The following is a 21,181-nucleotide window of genomic DNA, read 5'->3' on the forward strand; positions in this document are numbered from 1 at the left end:
TAAACATATACTGAACTTACGCCCTGTGAGTTTCACTTTGCTAAGGTTGTTTATTATAGTTCAAATGGTTCAAATGGCTCTGAGCTCTATGGGACTCAACTTCTGAGGTCATCAGTCCCCTAGAACTTAGAACTACTTAAACCTAACTAACCTAAGGGCATCACACACATCCATGCCCGAGGCAGGATTCGAACCTGCGAGTTTATTATAGTACTGAGGTGGATATTCATGAGTGGATATGCATGCGTGATAATGTTTTAATGGTGGTTAGATGTTTCATTAGCTCAGATAACATCTAAATTATTTATGAGGTTATTACTTCAGTAGGCGATGCTAGATGTGAGGTCAGCTCATTACCCAATAACCAGTTTATTTCTTTTAGGAACATTTATCAGATGTCAGATGCTTACATTTCTCAGACTGCAGCTCGTTGTGGTGTTGGACACTGGGTAGGAATGGCACTAGAACATACGTGGTCAGCTTTCCTGGAGAGAGGCGACCTTCGTCCCCCTCCAGAAATTGTGAAAAGGCTACACACTGGCCATCAGTATGGCTGTAGTACTCATTGCACAGGGAAGGCAGTACAACACATAGAACTAGGAAAGGACTTTGTATTGTGTAACAGGTTTGACAGTGTGAAGATAATTTTTAACTACTATGACAGTATATGTATATATGTTTTGTTAACATTTGAATTAGAAATTACAGTACGTTGAAAGGAACATTCAGTGCAAAATCAATCGTAAAACTCTCCTGTTGGCCGAATAATGATGTCGTGAACCTGAAACAGATAAACATTTTAGTTAAGAGGAGAAGTAGGGAAGAAAGTAAAAGGTTGGTGCATAAGTTTGTAGCGTTTTTCCATAGTTTTAGTAAACACAACAGATACATATAACAGAGACTTTAGTCATCAATAATATGTTCTTCTTCACTTCGTACAACGTTCTGCGAATGCAGGGGTAACTTTTTGATTCCAAGACTGTAGATGTCACGTGACTTTCAACTCGTCGAGCCGTGTACGGAGCACATTTTCATCCTGTAAGGAAGTTCCTTCAAGGTTCTAGAATGAAATTTTCACTCTACAGCGGAGTGTGCGCTGATATGAAACGTCCTAGCAGATTAAAACTGTGTGCCGGACTGAGACTCGAACTCGGGACCTTTGCCTTCCGCGGGCAAGTGCTCTACCAACAGAGCTATCCAAGCACGACTGACGCTCCGTCCTCACAGTTCTACTTCTGCCAGTACCTCGTCTCCTACCTTCCAAACTTTACAGAAGCTCTCCTGCAAACCTTGCAGAACTAGCACTCCTGAAAGAAAGGATATTGCGGAGACATGGCTTAGCCACAGCCTGGGGATGTTTCTAGAATGAAATTTTCACTCTACAGCGGAGTGTACGCTGATATGAAACTTCCTGGCAGATTAAAACTGTGTGCCGGACAGAGACTCGAACTCAGGACCTTTGCCTTTGGCGGGCAAGTGCTCTACCAACTGAGCTACACAAGCAGGACTGACGCCCCGTCCTCACAGCTTTACTTCTGCCAGTACCTCGTCTCCTACCTTCCAGGAAGTTTCATATCAGCGCACACTCCGCTGTAGAGTGAAAATTTCATTCTAGAAACATCCCCCAGGCTGTGGCTAAGCCATGTCTCCGCAATATCCTCTCTTTCAGGAGTGCTAGTTCTGCAAGGTTCGCAGGAGAGCTTCTGTAAAGTCTGGAAGGTAGGAGACGAGGTACTGGAAGAAGCAAAGCTGTGAGGACGGGGCGTGAGTCGTGCTGGGTAGCTCAGTCGGTAGAGCACTTGCCCGTGAAAGGCAAAGGTCCCGAGTTCGAGTCTCGGTCCGGCACACAGTTTTAATCTGCCAGGAAGTTTCCTTCAAGGTTGTTCCATAGAGAGTGAAAGTGTGAGGACGCAAGGCCAGGCGAATAACGTGGGTGCGAAATGACTTCCCAGCCCAATTCCTGAATAGTGTTTTCTTTTCTTTAATGTTACTTCATGCAGTCTTCCTGGTCATTGTTCTTGGACTGCATCTGCAAGACGCCTCAGTTGTTTTGTTGACAAAAAATGGCAGCAATGATCATTGCACCTCGTAGTACACCACACCATTGTTTTCGTAGCTGCTCCGACAGTGACAGGCCGTTCCACGCGCACCTGTCGGACCTAAAGGCACACGATACACGCGATTGCAATAAGCCGCGAGATGCTGCTCCGAAGTTAGTCAACTGCGATGGTGCACATGCTGCAAATCATCGTCATTCCAGCCGTAGCAAGAATTGGAGCAAGCAGAACAAGAAGAATGAGGCCGCTAAACCTGAAGAAGTGGGCCAACGAGACAAGGCGCCCGCCCCGCTCCCCCCCCCCCCCCCCCCACCCGTCCAAGAGGGGGTGGGGGGGAAGTGGGCCGCGCCGCCGCGAAGAAGACGACTACGACAGTTTCCGTGAATCGTTGCAGAAAGCCACGGACGAAGCCGTCGCCGCGATCAAATCCGCCATGGTGGAGGAGAGGGTGGCACTGAGGGAGGAATTGGAAGAGGCGTGCCGTCAGGTGTGGCAACTGACGGAAGCCTTGGTCCTTGCGATTCGCAAAGAAGAGGCGTCGACCCCCACCAGGAAGGCCGTAGGCGCGGAAACCTAGACGACCGCCTCTCTGGCAGATGCGGAAACGCAGGTTGCTGGAGAGGTGGTCGAGGAGGCGGGGGAGACGGCACAGCAGACGGAAGAAGAGGACGAAGAAGCAACACAAGTCGCTGCTACCGTTGCAATGGTTGAAGAAGAGGCTGCCAAACGCGACCACCTGCCGCTGACAGACAACCCGCAAGCCGCTAAGATGGTGATGGACATGTTAGCGGAGTCGCTGCGAGATGATACGTATCCGAACTGAGCTTCTCATACCCCTTTAGCCCCTCCCGGTGCTCCCAAACCCCCTTTTCCGCACCAACCGCACGTCTTCGGTTGGGCAGCCGAAAACCTGCATAAAATCGTTTCTAAGAAAGACTTAGCCCTAATCAATTCTCATCCCATCTTCACGTCCCGGGATCGGCAACGCATCATATACTGTATGTGGTGCCAAGAGCGAGGACTAAGAAGAAAAACCGGTAGTCCCACTAGCACATACTGTAACACCCAACCCGTCACTTATCTGGTCTTGGTGTGTGTTCACCCCAGGTAATTGACTAACAGATCAACAGAGACTGCAAAACTGCCGCAATGTCAGATAACGCAAAGAAAGTAATAAGGCCCTGTGACTCCTGATTGAACTGCGGTGGCAGTATTGACATTAATTGATTCAGAATTGATCCCTTTTAATTAAAAGGGGTGCATATTGATGTTATATTTAGCTATGGAACACCAGATGCAAATATTGAACATAAAATTAATTAAGAAAGTGACTTAGGATTTCAACTACTTGATTAAAAACAGATGCGGTTGATTAGCACAGATTTATTTTTAACTCACGACCTTCAATCCTCCCATTACATAACTCTCCTAACAGGCAGTGGTAATAAATTGCTTTTGCGTGGAGTAAAGCGCGATAACTCAAAAGTAATTCCTATCGACTGACCCAGGCGTAATGTGAAGTGCGAGAAGAATTCTACACTACACGGCCCATGAAACCCTCGTGGGAAATTTGCCGACGTGATCCAACAAATTAACCAGAGAGGGCGCAATATCACCGAATACAGCGTGGCGGAGCGGCATCGTTGTGCAGACGTCGGCCGACCTCGTGGTGCTGCAAGGCTGCGCTCATCTATTCACTCCTAGCTATCTTGCTCAGTACATAGCTGAACCAAAACTTCCTATCTCCAAGCTCAATCGTTCCATTTGCTAGGTCCTAAACTGCAGAAATGCAAGCTGAGTAAAGAACGCCACGTCCGCACTCTAGGCAAGAAACGGAAGACCTCTACAGAGACTTCTCACAGTCCGCTCTTCGCCTCAGCTTCCCCTCCAGCAAAATCACTTACGCCAATTGCAGCGCAAGTCGCGTTAATCATGTGTTGCTTCCCAGCGCCGCCCAATGCCTGCTCTGGGAAGTGAACAAATTCCCACAAAATTTCCCTTCCTCTCAACTTCTGTTACTTAGCTCCTCCCAGGCCACCCATCAAGGTTAGCGTCTGCACAACACCAAGTTTTCCGGAATTCTGACTCCCAGGAGAGTACTTCAAATTCCTTGGTCCTATGTTCCCATTGGAGGCCGGCGTATTCCATTCTGTCGCTCTTCACCTGATTTGCTTCAGACTCTGTGGACCGTGAATTCAGCGTGAAGTTGCTATAGTCACGAACACGCATATTTTGACCTCTGTTGACCGCTCCACTGTAGCTTTGCGCAGCTTTCTCGCATGTTTCACAGAAAACGGGATGACGGACATTTATCAACAGGCGTACAAGTTCTCCGTCTGTTTCCCAGTACACCAGCATGGAGTCGGGGTCAACCACCCACTCACTGTCACTCATCTTAAGGCGGCTGGAGGCCGCGCCCCATTACCGCTTTCTCAGAGCTTGAGCCACCCTAAGCTGCCTATTGTCGCTTCCCTTAGCCGCTCCCCTGGTGGCCACAGTCGATTCTGAGTACTTCCCTGGGGTAAACTAGCCTCCAGTAAATCGACGCGTTTCCACAAAGTTTTCATTCGTGTGAATTACTTTAAAACCATCACACAACATTAATTATTCCAATATGTCCATACTATACCCTCTACAAGATGCATTGTGCCCTGTCAGTAATTTTTGTTCAGCCCTACTGTGCGCTCAACGTGAGTTAGGTGATCTTTAATGACTTCATGTAAGGGGCATAGTTCTTACCATATTACAATACCAGTTATTCAATCCTGCCTTGCCCAGGCAAGTTCAGTCTTTCCCCCTGTCCCAGTAATAATCCTCATTCATGTCGACTCTGAATTTGTCTGAGTCTGAACTCATTTTCATTTGGCCGGTCTGGGACACATATTACACAAATTACAAATAACCTAAATTGGAACCATCACATAGATAATATTGTGGGTAGACCAAACCAAAGACTGCGATCCCATTGACAGAACACTTACAAGGTGCAACAGGTCTACTAAAGAGACTGCTTACACTACGCTTGTCCGCCCTATTCTGGAGTATTGCTGTGCAGTGTGGGATCCGCATCAGGTGGGACTGACGGATGACATCGAAAAAGTACAAAGAAGAGCAGCTCGTTTTGTATTATCGCGAAGTAGGGGAGATAGTGCCACAGACATGATACAGGAATTGGAGTGGCAATCATTAAAACAAAGGCGTTTTTGGTTGCGACGGGATCTTCTCATGAAATTTCAATCACCAGTTTTCTTCTCCGATTGCGAAAACATTCTGTTGGCACCCCCCTACATAGAGAGAAATGATCATCACGATAAAATAAGAGAAATCAGGGCTCGCACGGTAAAATTTAAGCGCTCGTTTTTCCCGCGTGCCGTTCGAGAGTGGAACGGTAGAGATACAGCATGAAGTGGTTCATTGAACCCTTTGCCAGGCACTTTATTGTGAATAGCAGAGTGATCACGTAGATGCAGATAGATGTACTCGCAGATTCTCTCCCTCCTTCCCTCTCTCTCTCTCTCTCTCTATCTTTCTTTCCTTTTCTTGTGTCATCAGCCTTCTGATAGGTTTGATGTGGCCCACCACGAATTCCTCTCCTGTGCCAGCCACTCAGTTTCAGAGTAGTACGTGCAACGTACATCCTCAATTATTTGCTGGATGTATTCCAATCTCTACAGTTTTTGCGCTCTACAGCATCCTCTAGTACCATAGAAGTCGTTCCCTCATATCTAAACAAATGTCCTATCATCTTGTCCCTTCTCCTCGTCAGTGTTTTTCACATATTCCTTTCCTCTTCAATTCTGCACAGAACCTCCTCATTCCTTACCTTATCAGTCCATCTAATTTTCAACTTTAGTCTGTAGCACCACATCCCAAATACTTAAATTCTCTTCTCTTCCGTTTTTCTCGCAATCCACTTTTCACTACCACATAATCTTGTGCTCCAAACGTACATTCTCAGAAATTTCTTCCTCAGATTAAAGCCTAGTGTACTTCTCGTGAACAGGAATGCCTTCTTTGCTTTTCATATCCACCTTGTTCCGTCCGTCATGGGTTATTTTGCTGCCTAGGCAGCAGGATTCCTTAAAATCTTCTACTTCCAGATGTTATCATTTCTGCTATTTCTCGTTACTTTAGTCTTTCTTCGATTTATTCTCAATCCATATGTTGTTTTCATTAGACTGTCCATTCCATTCAGTAGTTCCTGTAATTCTTCTTCACTTTCACTGAGGATAGCAGTTCCATCAGCGAATCTTATCATTGATATCCTTTCACTTTGTATTTTAATTCTATTCTTGATCCTTTCTTTTATATCCGTTATCGCTTTTTGGATGTATGGATTCAACAGTAGGGGCTAAAGATTACATCCCTGAACATTTTTGTACTTCAATCTTTCATCGATTAGCTGAAGTATCTCTTCTGTTACCCACGGCTTCTTTGAAGTTACCTTTTTTGTGCCTGTGTTTTTCTTTGCAACTTCTGTGATTATTATTCCTCTACAACTCTCCTGCCTACTGCTCACATTTTGATAAAATTATATCGATTAACTGGCATGCGCTTACCGGTCGAAGCGTTTTTTGCATGATTGCGATCACTTTTCAACTTTTTCTCTCCGTATAAATGTTTGTTATTTTCAAGCACTCACGTTTTACTTCGTATAAAAAACAAGCCGAATGACAAGGTAATCAGCCGAGAGACGGGCATGTGCTTTCAGGCTGTTTACCATAATCGAATCATGTTTCGAAGAGAAATATTATCATCTGTGATATTATCTGAAACTAACGGGAGCCGTATTTCGTCGGTGACTGTTATAATATTACATCGGTTGCATTCGAACACTCGGATGCGCCAGTAAATCACGGTTTTAGCATATTTTAACATTTGTAGCTCACCTTGTATGAATGAACCTTAAAAATAGACTCCCTAAGGAAGAATTTAAGCCACTAAAAATTAGACTACAAAAATTCTACCTTGGTCCACGCCTAAATACATTATTTTCTTTAAAACGCCTACATTAACTAGGCGATTATATCATCCACAGAATAGGCGACGAGGAGCTGTTACTGAAGCAAAGCGATATGCTTAACGGGAAGATGCAAATGGTTTTGTTTTTCAGCATAAAGTATTTCTTTTATATCTTTAAGGAATTTATTGGTATTTACGGGTACATCAGTGTCATAAAACTACCTGCAGAAAAATCTGAAATATAATTACATTGTTCTTTTTCTGTGCACAATACGAACAACGAAACTTTTTTACGTAGTCTGAAACACTGATAACAAGTTCTCCAACTGATGAAGTAAGAAGAAAAGTTAGTACCCTTGCTGTAGAAAAAGTTTATTTTTTATTTTTTAAAGGAAAGCAGCCATACGAAGCTACCCAGTAGACATTCGTAACTTAGAGGTATTGATTTTGGGACTTTTGGTGTCATGTTTGTTTTAAAACGAAATCATTCAAATCCATAGTAACAATGTATGGCCAATGAAAGATCTAACTGTAAGGCCAAAATGTCCGATAGACGGACTGTACCATACACTTGAAAATGCTACACAGTCGATTTTGTGCGGTTATGAACGAGATAAATGAAAGGATGTTCTGATCCAAATTACGACTGCTTGTGCGACAGATTATCATCAATTAAAAATTTATTTCGTCTGTGGCCCCCATTGTAACTAAAACATGGAAATATTTTTCAACTGCGAACCATAACTAGACGGAATATAAAACTCATTTTATAATAACTGTTTCATAAGACAAAGTGACACGTATAACGTACAGATGAGACAAAAAATCAAGCCTGGACAGTACTTAGCTACCACGACGTTTCTTTGATCTGTACAGTACCTCATTGTTGAAGTAAAAACATTTCACGAGGCACCTCAAATCCTGTATAGGCCGGTGCTGCACCGGATTTGATACAGACCTAAGAAATGTAGCCCTCAAGAAATGCCCATCACTATAACCACTACTTTAGTTTTATGTTTAGTTATCATACAGAAGTGTGTTTTGTTTATTTCTATATAATTAATAGGACCTTACGATTTGGAAGTTATTAAGCATGTAAAGGGAATGTAATTCATCCGTGAGAGTGGATTACAAAACACTTGCAAGGCCGATTCACGGGAGTTGCTCAACAGTATCGGAGCCTTACCGTGTTGGAGCAGTGGAAGAGATAGAGAAGAAAAAAGGAAGAACTGCTCGTTTTGTCATGGGATGGCTTAATAAGTGCTGCAGATACCGAACAAACTGCAGAGGCAATCGCTACAAGACTGGAGTTGGGTATTACGGTATCCGAAAACAAAGGAAGTAGGGTACAGTACGCTTGTTCGCCCACTGCTTGAATACTGCTCAGCAGTGTGGGATCCGTACCAGATAGGGTTGATACAAGACATAGAGAAGATCCAACGGAGAGCAACGCGCTTCGTTACAGGATCATTTAGTAATCGCGAAAGCGCTACGGAGATGATAGATAAACTCCAGTGGAAGACTCTGCAGGAGAGACGCTCAGTAGCTCGGTACGGACTTTTGTCAAAGTTTCGAGAACATACCTTCACCGAAGAGTCAAGCAGTATATTGCTCCCTCCTACGTATATCTCGCGAAGAGACCATGAGGATAAAATGAGAGAGATTAGAGCCCACACAGTGGCATACCGACAATCCTTCTTTCCACGAACAATACGAGACTGGAATAGAAGGGAGAACCGATAGAGGTACTGAAGGTACCCTCCGCCACACACCGTCAGGTGGCTTCTCCTAGTAGCAGAACCACCCTCAACTACGAACCATAAGATGAGCTACGGAGTGTGTTATCTACTGTTTTATTGCAAATGACAAGGTAAACAGTAAATACAATTGCAGTGTCTGGGAACGAGAGACTACGCTCATATACGAACAGAAAGAGTGGGCCAAAACAGCGCAGGCCAAGTCCGGTAGCAAGCGCTTTCGGCATGACAGGTCACTGAGCAATCCTAGTCGGTAAGCAGAATCTTCACGGAGCGCGAACGATGCGAGAGAAAGTCGGCAGCGGTGCCTGAGTGTGGCCGGAGATGTCCCGGCAGCAAGCGAAGCAGGCGCTATCGTTTCTTTATGTCGCCGGCTGCGCCAAACGTGAACTCTGCAATTGCGCTGATGGTGACGTACGTGGACACGCCGCCGTATGGAGTAGTTCTAGGTTTATAAAGTAGAGCAAAATAATCAAACTATGAAGAAAAGGAAGGACGTATGAGGCTACATTGAGAAATAGTAATACCTCCAAAGACGTTCGTTTCTTATCTAAACTCATACGAATGAATGCGTTGCACTGAACTAGTTTACAGGTTACGAAATATTATGCGCAAGATGTCGGCACTTTATCCTTCTCAAATAGCAACCAATCGGAACTTAAATCACCAATTGCCTCGTACACATACAAATCAGAACATAGTTTTAAAATACACTCTTAGAAAAAAAAAAGGTCGCACCACGGATGAATTATCTGAATGGAACAATGAAATGGTTACAGTTCCAGAAAAATTGTGTGATGTACTGGGTGTTCAAAAAGTCAGTATTAATTTGGAAACTGAATAAATCACGGAATAATGTAGATAGAGAGGTACAAATTGACACACATGCTTGGAATGACGTGGGGTTTTATTAGAACCAAAAAAATACAAAAGTTCAAAAAAATGTCCGGCAGATGGCGCTGCATCTGTTCAGAATAGCAATAATTTGCATAACAAAGTACGACAAAACAACGATGATGTTCTTTAGAGGAAATGCTCAATATATCCACCATCATTCCTCAACAACAGCAGTAGTCGAGGAATAATGTTGTGAACAGCACTGTAAAGCATGTCCGGAGTTATGGTGAGGCATTGGTGTCGGATGTTGTCTTTCAGCATCCATAGAGATGTCGGTCGATCACGATACACTTGCGACTTCAGTTAACCCCAAAGCCAATAATCGCACGGACTGAGGTCTGGGGACCTGGGAAGCCAAGCATGACGATTGTCATGCGCAGTCACTAACGTTTTGCTGTCCAGTGTCATCTGTCGGACATTTTGTTAACTTTGTTTTTTTTTTGTTATAATAAAACCCCATGCCATTCCAAGCATGTGTGTCAATTTTTACCTCTCTATCTACATTATTCCGTGATTTATTCAGTTTTCAAATATATACTGACTTTTTGATCACCCAGTATAAGGGGTGTTCAAAAAGAAACGAGCCGGAGGCATAATTGCAGAAACCAGTACCTGTATGTTAGAAGTATTGACCCTGGCTGTTGAGACAATTGTCCCACTGTGAGACAAGGTGGTGAATGGCTTTCTCATAAAATTCCCAGGGCTGCATTGTTAACTAGTTCCGCACGTACAGCTGGACGTTGTCGTCCGACGTTAATCAGTTGCCCCTCAGAGCTTTTTTAAGGGAACCAAAAATGGCGTAATCACAGGGAGAGAGGTCTGGACTCTACGGAGGGTGGCCGAGAACCTCCCATTTGAATTTCTGCAGGAGTGCCACGACTGTGTTGGCCGTATGAGGCTTTGCATAGTCGTGGAGCAGAATGAGCCCACAGGTGAGACTACCTGGTCGTTTTGATTTGATCGTTTGACGAAGGGTGGTCAAGGTTCGCGAGTAACACTGGGCATTCACTGTTGTCCCGTGCAGCAGGAAGTGAATCAGAAGGAGGCCGTCTTGGTCAAAGAAGGACGTCAGCATAACCTTTCCAGCACTCTTGTGGATGGCCTAAGCCTTCTTTTGGTGACGGTGACCCTGGACAGTATACAGAGAAATTGCAGCATTAGAAAATAGTAGCGAAATGCAGGAAGATCTGCAGCGGATAGGCACTTGGTGCAGGGAGTGGCAACTGACCCTTAACATAGACAAATGTAATGTATTGCGAATACATAGAAAGAAGGATCCTTTATTGTATGATTATATGATAGCGGAACAAACACTGGTAGCAGTTACTTCTGTAAAATATCTGGGAGTATGCGTGCGGAACGATTTGAAGTGGAATGATCATATAAAATTAATTGTTGGTAAGGCGGGTACCAGTTTGAGTTTCATTGGGAGAGTCCTTAGAAAATGTAGTCCATCAACAAAGGAGGTGGCTTACAAAACACTCGTTCGACCTATACTTGAGTATTGCTCATCAGTGTGGGATCCGTACCACATCGGGTTGACGGAGGAGATAGAGAAGATCCAAAGAAGAGCGGCGCGTTTCGTCACAGGGTTATTTGGTACCCGTGATAGCGTTACGGAGATGTTTAACAAACACAAGTGGCAGACCCTGCAAGAGAGGCGCTCTGCATCGCGGTGTAGCTTGCTCGCCAGGTTTCGAGAGGGTGCGTTTCTGGATGAGGTATCGAATATATTGCTTCCCCCTACTTATACCTCCCGAGCAGATCACGAATGTAAAATTAGAGAGATTAGAGCGCGCACGGAGGCTTTCAGACAGTCGTTCTTCCCGCAAACCATATGCGACTGGAACAGGAAAGGGAGGTAATGACAGTGGCATGTAAAGTGCCCTCCGCCACACACCGTTGGATGGCTTGCGGAGTGTAAATGTAGATGTAGATGTAGATGTAGATGCTTCCAGTGGAGACTTCGTCGTTTTGATTCTGGTTCGAAGTGATGACACCTTAACTCATCTGCAGCCAACATTCGTGCCAAGAACGTATCCCCTTCCCGAACATAGCGCTGCAGATGAGCAAGACAGTGGGCCATTCAACATGCTTCCTGGTGTGGTTGAAGACTGTGGGGCACCCATTGAGTACACACTTTGCGCATGTGCAGTCGTTCCTTCACGATGAGGTGAACACTTCCGACGCTCAATCCGACCACGGCAGCTATGGCTTTCACTGTCACTAGGCGGTTCTACGTAATTAGAGCATCCACCAGCTGGACGATGTTATCGGTAATGCAGTGTGGTGCTCCAGACCGCGCATCATCGGCTAACGACACCTTTCCTTCCCTGAAGCGCTTGTGCCATGCCTTGACCCTTGCAAGGGACATGCAATGTTCGCCATAACACTTGCGACATTCGTCAATGAATGTCCATTCCTCCTTCTCCTTCCGCTGTCAGAAAACTACAACACCTCTTTGCCCTTCGTTTGACCCCTCCGTGTCACAGTTTGCAATGACTGGCAGCGTTTGGACGATTGAGGCATGCTTCTGCTAGCTCTGTATTGTCACGTGACGTGCACGTGTGCCCTCTAGCGACGGGCTGTGAACTTCCACGCTCTGGTCGGAACCACACCTCATTACTCACGCCACGATATTACCCCTCCTATCACTGGTTTACGCATTTCAGACTCCAGTTCGTTTCTTTTTGAACGGCCCTTATATTCAAAGAGAACGAGCTTCACAAATGAAGCAAGTCAATAACGCGTTGGTCTACCTCTGGCCTTTATGAAAGCAGTTGTTCGGCTTGGCACTGATTGATAGAGTTGTTGGATGTCCTCTTGAGGGATATCGCTCCAAATACTGTCCCGATTGCGCGTCATAGCGTCAAAATACCGAGGTGATGTAGGGCCCTGCCCATAGTGCTCCGAACATTCTCAATTGTGGAGAGATTCGGCGATCTTGGTGGTCGTGCCAGGGTTTGGGAGCACCAGGACAAGCAGTGGAAAGTCTCGCCGTATGCGGGCGGGCGTCATTTAGCTGAAATTGAAGCCCAGTAGGGCTTGCCGCGAAGGGCAAAGCGGGGTGCAGAATAGCTTCGACGTACCGTTGTGCTGCAAGGCTGCCGCGGATAACAAACGAAGGTATACTCCTATGAAAAGAAATGGCACCTCAGATCATCACTCCTGGTTGTCGGACCATATGGCGAGCAACAATCAAGTTTGTGTGTCACCACTGTCTGGGGCGTCATCAGACAAGCCTTCGATCTGGAATCTCATTGTCTGGAGTAGAATTGTCTTCGAAGTGAGTCCCGATGACCAGTAAAGACGTGTCCCAGGAAGCCCTGGACAGCGGTGGGATACCTGACTGTCGCCATACGACCCGATAGATAGGAGTGCTGGTCTGGAGTGCCACTTCATTTCATAGCAGGACACCTTTGGTTATCATCCGCGCCACCTTTACAACACAGCGCTACGTCGATGATATTCTAAGACCCGTTTTGTTGCTGTTCCTGCAAGCCATCTTGGGCTTAAATTTCTGCAAAATAATGCACGCATCCACAGGCGAGAGTTTCTACTGCTTGTCTTCGACCTTACCAAACCTTTCCTATTGAAAACGTTCCTATGTGGCAAGGCCGTCCAGCCATATTTGGACTTTGACGAACTAACGTTTTGTATTATCGAGAAATAGGGGAGATAGTGTCACAGACATGATATAAGATTGGGGGTGCTCACCATAAAAAAAAGACGTTTCTCATTGCGACGGGATCTTCCCATGAAATTTCAATCACCAACTTTCTCCTCCGAATGCGAAATATATTTTTTTATGTCGACCTACATAGGTAGCAACGATCTTCATAATAAAATAAGAGAAATCAGAGATCGCACGGAAAGATAGAGATGTTCGTTTTTTCCGTGCTCTGTTCGAGAGAGGAGTGATACGGAATTATTGTGAACTTGGTTCGACGAATCCTCTGCCGGGCACCTGAGTGTGACTTGCAGAGTATCCATGCAGATGTAGATGTAGACGTATCTCGTCAAGTGGACAGAATTTGCCACCATACCCCTTGAGAGGACATCCAGCAACTCTATCAGTCAATGCACAGGCGAATAGCTGCCTGCATAAGGGCCAGACGTAGACCATCGCGTTACTGACTTGCTCAGTTTGTGAATAAATTGTCCAATTTTTCTGAAATTATATTCATTTATTTGTCTATATATGTACACGACGTCTACCGTTTTCCTTCCCATCTGGATAATTCCTCCTCCGTGGTGCGTTTGTCTTAGAGTATGTATTATAAGCATCTACATCATTACTTTGTAATTCAGACTTAAGTGCATGGCAGATGATTCTTCCAACCATCTTCAGACTATTTCTCTATCGTCCCACTCTAACAAAGCGTGGGAAAAATCTTTTTGTACGACCTCTCATTTCTCTTATTTTATTACGATTATCAGTTTTCCCTATGTAAATTGGCTACAATATGCTATTTTTGCACTCTGAGGAGGAAATTGGTGACTGCAATTTAATGAGAAATCCTGCCCCATTGAAAAATGCCTTTTCTTTTAATGATTGCCACCCCAATTTGTGTATCATGTCCGTGACATTATCGCACCTATTTCGCCATCACAGAAAACGAAATGCCCTTCTTTGAACTTTTTCTACGTCCTCCGTCACTCCGTCCGCAATTACACAGGAATACTCTAGAAGAGGACGAACAAGCTTAATGTAGGTAGTCTCTTTAGAAGACGTTGAGTTCTAAATGCTCTGCCAGTAAAATTCAGTCTTCGGCTTGCCTTCCCCACAACATTACCTGTGTGATCGTTCCAATTTAAGTTGCTGTGAGTTGTAATTCCTAGGTATTTAGTAGAATTGACAGCCTTTAAATTTGTGTTATTTATCATGTAACGGAAACTTAACGGATTTCTATTTGAACTCTTGTGGATGACCTGTTATTTTCCCTTATTCAGAGACAATTGTCACTTTTCACACCAATGATGTCGTGTCTGAATGGTTTTAGTTTTGATCTTCTGATCACTTTACTAGACAGTAAATAACAGCATCGTCTGTAAACGATATAAGAGGGCTACTCAGATTGTCTCGTTTATTTAGATTAGGAATATCAGAGGACCTATACCACTCCCTCGGGGGCGCCGGATATCACTTCTGTTTCATTCTATGATTTCCTGTCATTACTACGTACAGTGATCTTTCGGACTGGAAATCATGAATCCAGTTGCACAACTGAGTCGATACGCAGTAGGTACGCAATTTGATTGGTGGTTTCTTTTGAGGAACGGTGTCAAAAGCCTTCTGGAAATCTAGAAATAATGAATCAATTTAAGTTTCCCTGTCGATAGCACTCATTACTTTGTGCCAATAAGGAACCGGTTACGTTGCACAGGAAGCTGATGTGTTTCTTTGGTTCCGGCATGTGGAGCGGTCAGCATACTTATCAATACGTTCCAGCTGGTCAGCTAACTCGAAATTTCGACAATTTGAGATGAGAGCTATTACTACTGGGTTTGAATGCAGCCTTCCCGTTCACAAGCAGGCTTCCAGCGCACTTTCTTCCTGTGGAATTTAAACTTCAAGAATAAGTTGTGCTTAAGTTGGCAGTGGTTTTGTTTTGCGTGTTGGTGTTCCGGGTGCTATGGTTTTTTTTATCGATTGTCATTTTTTATTTGTAGTTCACTGTTGCTATCTGAGTTTATATACTGTCATTTTGTCATTTGTAGATAGTGAGTGGAGCTGTGGACGCTAGAAAATGGAGTGCCAAGTGGAGAAATCGGAACATCTCTGACATATTCTTCTATTTGAGTTCAGTAAAGAGGTGACATCAGCGGCGGCAGCCAGAAACATTTGCGCCGTGTGTAGGGATAATGCCATTGGACAGAGCACGGCAACAAAATGGTTATCTCGTTTAGAGGACGATCGTTCTGAGATCAGTGACTACCCAAATTCAGGAAGACCTTCGAGATTTGATGAAAGAACATTTAAAGGCATAAATCCACATTGCTCGAAGTTAATGTACTCTAGAACTGGCAAATGTGATGAACTGTGATCATTCCACCATCGTGCGACATTTGTATCCAGTGGGGAAGGTTCAAAAATCAGGTGTATGGGTGCTCTAAGTCAAAATCACAAAAATCAGCGAGGTGTCATATGTGCATCTCTTCTTGCTCGTCATCAACTGACTCGTCAACAACACCGCCCATTCCTGTCCTGTATCGTTACTGGTGACGAGATATGTCGTCTTTATGCTGACACAAGGGAAAGAAAGAAAGGGTTGGCCCCGAATGAAGCAGCAACTCCCCGTACAAAGAGCTCTGCGCATCCACAAAAAATAACGTTATGCATCTGATGGAACAGCGACGGCGTGGGGTGCTACGAATTGCTTCTCCGTCATGTAACCCATACTGCTGACATTTATTTTCTAGAACTGAGACGTCTTTCAGACGCAATCGAAGAACAACGACCAGGCAGACTGAGTGAAGTGATGCTACTCCATGATAACTCCCACCCACGTTCTGCTAGACTGACACCAAACACTACATAGGAGCTGGTTTGGGAAGTTGTTCCGAACCCACCTTATTCACTAGATCTCGCGCCCTCAGATTTTCACCTTTTCCGCTCTCTATCGAACATCTGCGTCTCTCCACATCTACGTGATTACTCTGCTATTCACAAAAAGTGCCTGGCATAGGGTTCAATGAACCACCTTCAACCTGCCTCTCTACAGCTCCACTCTCGAACGGCGCGCGGGAAAAACGAGCACTTAAATTTTTCTGTGCGAGCCCTGATTTCTCTTATTTTATCCTGATGATCATTTTTCCCTACGTAGGTGGGTGCCAACAGAATGTTTTCGCAATCGGAGGAGAAAACTGGTGATTGAAATTTCATGAGAAGATCCCGTCGCAACGGAAAACGCCTTTGTTTTAATGGTTGCCACTCCAATTCACGTATCATGTCTGTGGCACTATCTCCCCTATTTCGCGATACTACAAAACGAGCTGCGCCTCTTTGAACTTCTTCGATATCATCCGTCAGTCCCACCTGATGCGGATCCCACACCGCACAGCAATACTCCAGAATAGGGTGGACAAGCGTGGTGTAAGCAGTCTCTTTAGTAGACCTGTTACACCTTCTAAGTGTTCTGTCAATGAATCGCAGTCTTTGGTTTGCTCTACCAATAACATTATCTATGTAATCGTTTCAATTTAGGATATTTGTAATCGTAATCCCAAAGTATTTAGTTTAATTTACAGCCTTAAGATTTGTGTGACTTATCGCGTAATCGAAATTTAGTGGATTTCTTTTAGTACTCATGTGAATAACTTCACAGTTTTCTTTATTTAGGATCAATTGCCACTTTTCACACTATACAGATATCTTATATAAATCATTTTGCAATTCGTTTTGGTCATCTGATGACTTTACAAGACGGTAAATGACAGCATCTGCAAACAATCTAATAGGGCTACTCAGACTGTCTCCTATGTCGGTAATGTAGATCAGGAATAATAGAGGGCCTACAACACTTCCTTGAAGAACGCCGGATATTACTTCTGTTTTACTCGATAAGTTTCCGTTATTACTACGAACTGTGACCTTTCTGACAGGAAATCACGAATCCAGTCGCACAGCTGAGGTGATATTCCATAGACACGCAGTTTGGTCAGAAGACGCTTGTGAGGAACAGTGTCGAAAGCCTTCTGGAAATCTAAAAACATGGAATCAATTTGACATCACCTGTCGGTAGCACTCATTATTTCATGAGTATTAAGAGCTAGTTATGTTTCACAAGAACTATATTTTCTGTATCCGTTCTGACTAAGTGTCAACATATCGTTTTCTTCGAGGTAATTCATAATGTTCGAGTACAGCATATGTTCCAAAATCCTACTGTAAATAGTCGATACTGACATGGGTCTGTAACCCAGCGGATTACTCCGATTTCTTTTGTAGATTACTGGTGTGACCTAGGGTACTTTCCAGTCCTTTCGAGCTGTTGTGTATGATTGCTAAGTAAGGAACTATTATATCAGCATGCTCTGAAAGGAGCCTAATTGGTATGCTACCTGGGCCATAAGACTTCACTTTCTTAAATGATTTAAGGATATGTACTTCTAAACTACTGTTGTTGGCAGTTTTTCTTGGTGGGGAAGCAACGAAAAACACTAGACCGATGGCAAAGTAACTTAACCTGTATGGGGTAGGAGTACACGAATGACTGTGTTAAAGGAAAACTTTGTTGTTTGTGCTTTCTCAAATTTAGCTCTGTTTTATTCTTATTTCACAGAACCATCGAACAAGGTATTTTATTCTTCTAGCAGAATCACATTTTACTAACAGTTTTCTGTCGGAAGAAAACTGTCTTTGCGATTTTATTAAAAATTGCAGTGTTTCGACCTGTGAGATTTTATGTGACACCAGCCTCTATAACAGTTATCACCATTATAATTCTTACAGAGTTGTTTGAAATATTTCAACGCCCACGTATTTTATAACTCAATAGTTATATCCATTATAGTCAGCGGAAGAGAGGTGTCATGCCTATGGTCTCACTAACAACTCCTAAGCATTTACCGCTACCGTACATGAAGAGTTATCACTATTTTTACGTGATCGTTGAGTTATAAAATCCCATTCCCACCTTGAATTCCGAAAAGTTGTTTATGTCAAGTATATCTGAGCTTCCGTTGCCTTCATTTTCTTGCTAGGGCAAGTGGTTGTGCCGGTATGTGTTAAGGTAAATAAACTACATCTTCAGTATCTCATCACGAACTTCCTGATAAGGACATCTTGGATAAATGGCACCCAGGGCAAAATTCGGCATTATTCCAACTCCCTCAACCTGTCGGCTTTATCCCGCTCTTTTGTTTAAACCTCATCTCTGCTCCACCTATATATTTGTTTATCTCTACAATGAAGTAAAAGATACACATTTATCCCTTGTATGAAAGGTTTCATAGCATAGAACAAAACACAATCCGTCGCAATGCCTGCATCAATCAGTGGATTCCTTTTGCCTTCTTATCATTGCTGATCAACGCAGGTCTGTATCAAACATAACAAAAAACGCAAAACATACTATTTACATTTCGTTGTGTTGCCGCACTTGCTAGAAAAGGAGTTGCCTCGTCTAGTATCCGAAAATAAGAAACAAGCACCTACATACCACGGAAAGTCAGTTCTTAGGGAACTATTGCTCAACACAGTCCTATTCAAATCTCTTGATTATTCCCTTCGATGCATTTTTGTCCCATCCCCATTTTAGAACCTTCAAATACATTCCCTTCTTCTTCATCCACTACTTTCCCTTCTCCCTCCTGCCCCCCCCCCCCCCCGGTATTATCTTCCCTCGTCCCTCCTTCTTTTGTCATTATGACTTTCTTTCGCTGTCTCAAAAGTGGGACCCCACAGGTCTGCGATCAGAGCAAGCATCCATACCCCTGTTACGCTAGCGAAGGACTACCAGCGTAACGTGTCCCCTCTGCTCACACGGTTGTCACTAAATCACTGACGATTTCCCTTGGCGGTCACTGAAATTCGTTTATGCTTGGATAAATATCTTTGCACGTGTGGATGATTACTTTCTCCGTAATTATTTGTTTTAGGAGTAATGTTTAAACTACACACAACTGCACCATTAATAAAATGTACATGGAAATCTCCGCACATTCTGGAATAAGGTAAGCTGCGGTGGCAGAAGAAAACTCACCTGAACCCTTGGAGGTTGGGAAAGCATGTAGACCACGGCTTTTGCTATGTCTTCGACTTCCAGGTAAGGCATTGTATCGAAGATCTGTGCCCACTTCTCAGACTGGTTAATCGCATTGTTTTTCACGAGCCCTGGAGAAATTTGCTGCAAACAGGGAAACTAGTTGTAAATGTTTAATATATGGACAGTGGTATAAGACGATGTCTGAATTCTAAGATAGCTACGAAGGAATTTTGTTGTATAATATCACTAATATTGCAGTTTCGCAATAAATGGTATTCTTGATTTTTTAAAAATTCAGGTAAACCAAATTCAGTCACATGACAACAGTATGGTTTGTTGTTATACCTATCGATGGACAGGTACCTTTTTTATCAAACATAGCTATACTTGAGTTGAAATCTTTTGCCCTTAGCCTGTGCTTAGTGATTTTGACAAAATTATGTCTGATAAAGAGACTCGAAGTCGCTTTCCCCAATGGAAGGCCAAATATGGGGCTTGTACACTCCTGGAAATTGAAATAAGAACACCGTGAATTCATTGTCCCAGGAAGGGGAAACTTTATTGACACATTCCTGGGGTCAGATACATCACATGATCACACTGACAGAACCACAGGCACATAGACACAGGCAACAGAGCATGCACAATGTCGGCACTAGTACAGTGTATATCCACCTTTCGCAGCAATGCAGGCTGCTATTCTCCCATGGAGACGATCGTAGAGATGCTGGATGTAGTCCTGTGGAACGGCTTGCCATGCCATTTCCACCTGGCGCCTCAGTTGGACCAGCGTTTGTGCTGGACGTGCAGACCGCGTGAGACGACGCTTCATCCAGTCCCAAACATGCTCAATGGGGGACAGATCCGGAGATCTTGCTGGCCAGGGTAGTTGACTTACACCTTCTAGAGCACGTTGGGTGGCACGGGATACATGCGGACGTGCATTGTCCTGTTGGAACAGCAAGTTCCCTTGCCGGTCTAGGAATGGTAGAACGATGGGTTCGATGACGGTTTGGATGTACCGTGCACTATTCAGTGTCCCCTCGACGATCACCAGTGGTGTACGGCCAGTGTAGGAGATCGCTCCCCACACCATGATGCCGGGTGTTGGCCCTGTGTGCCTCGGTCGTATGCAGTCCTGATTGTGGTGCTCACCTGCACGGCGCCAAACACGCATACGACCATCATTGGCACCAAGGCAGAAGCGACTCTCATCGCTGAAGACGACACGTCTCCATTCGTCCCTCCATTCACGCCTGTCGCGACACCACTGGAGGCGGGCTGCACGATGTTGGGGCGTGAGCGGAAGACGGCCTAACGGTGTGCGGGACCGTAGCCCAGCTTCATGGAGACGGTTGCGAATGGTCTTCGCCGATACCCCAGGAGCAACAGTGTCCCTAATTTGCTGGGAAGTGGCGGTGCGGTCCCCTACGGCACTGCGTAGGATCCTACGGTCTTGGCGTGCATCCGTGCATCGCTGCGGTCCGGTCCCAGGTCGACGGGCACGTGCACCTTCCGCCGACCACTGGCGACAACATCGATGTACTGTGGAGACCTCACGCCCCACGTGTTGAGCAATTCGGCGGTACGTCCACCCGGCCTCCCGCATGCCCACTATACGCCCTCGCTCAAAGTCCGTTGCGATGGAGCTCCGTATGCCACGGCAAACTGGCTGACACTGACGGCGGCGGTGCACAAATGCTGCGCAGCTAGCGCCATTCGACGGCCAACACCGCGGTTCCTGGTGTGTTCGCTGTGCCGTGCGTGTGATCATTGCTTGTACAGCCCTCTCGCAGTG

General features: G+C 44.7%; 1 protein-coding gene and 1 non-coding gene across 2 annotated transcripts in view; one reads left to right on the forward strand and one right to left on the reverse strand.

Annotated features, from left to right (window-relative positions):
- Positions 1 to 675: 675 nt before the first annotated feature.
- The window catches only part of LOC126161632 (dehydrogenase/reductase SDR family member 11-like), a 57,469-nt gene continuing 36,963 nt past the window's right edge, over positions 676 to 21,181 (reverse strand). The window contains exons 5-6 of the mRNA XM_049917591.1: positions 19,381 to 19,524; positions 676 to 781 (exon numbers count right to left, since the gene is read on the reverse strand). Coding sequence (XP_049773548.1) covers positions 737 to 781; positions 19,381 to 19,524 — 189 coding nt within the window. The 3' untranslated portion in view covers positions 676 to 736. The remainder of the gene's footprint in view (positions 782 to 19,380; positions 19,525 to 21,181) is intronic.
- On the forward strand, positions 1,773 to 1,846 carry Trnas-uga (transfer RNA serine (anticodon UGA)). The gene has a single exon. It is a non-coding gene; the product is annotated as a tRNA-Ser (tRNA).

The sequence above is a fragment of the Schistocerca cancellata genome, chromosome 2 (genome assembly GCF_023864275.1).
Source record: "Schistocerca cancellata isolate TAMUIC-IGC-003103 chromosome 2, iqSchCanc2.1, whole genome shotgun sequence".
Taxonomy (NCBI): domain Eukaryota; kingdom Metazoa; phylum Arthropoda; class Insecta; order Orthoptera; family Acrididae; genus Schistocerca; species Schistocerca cancellata.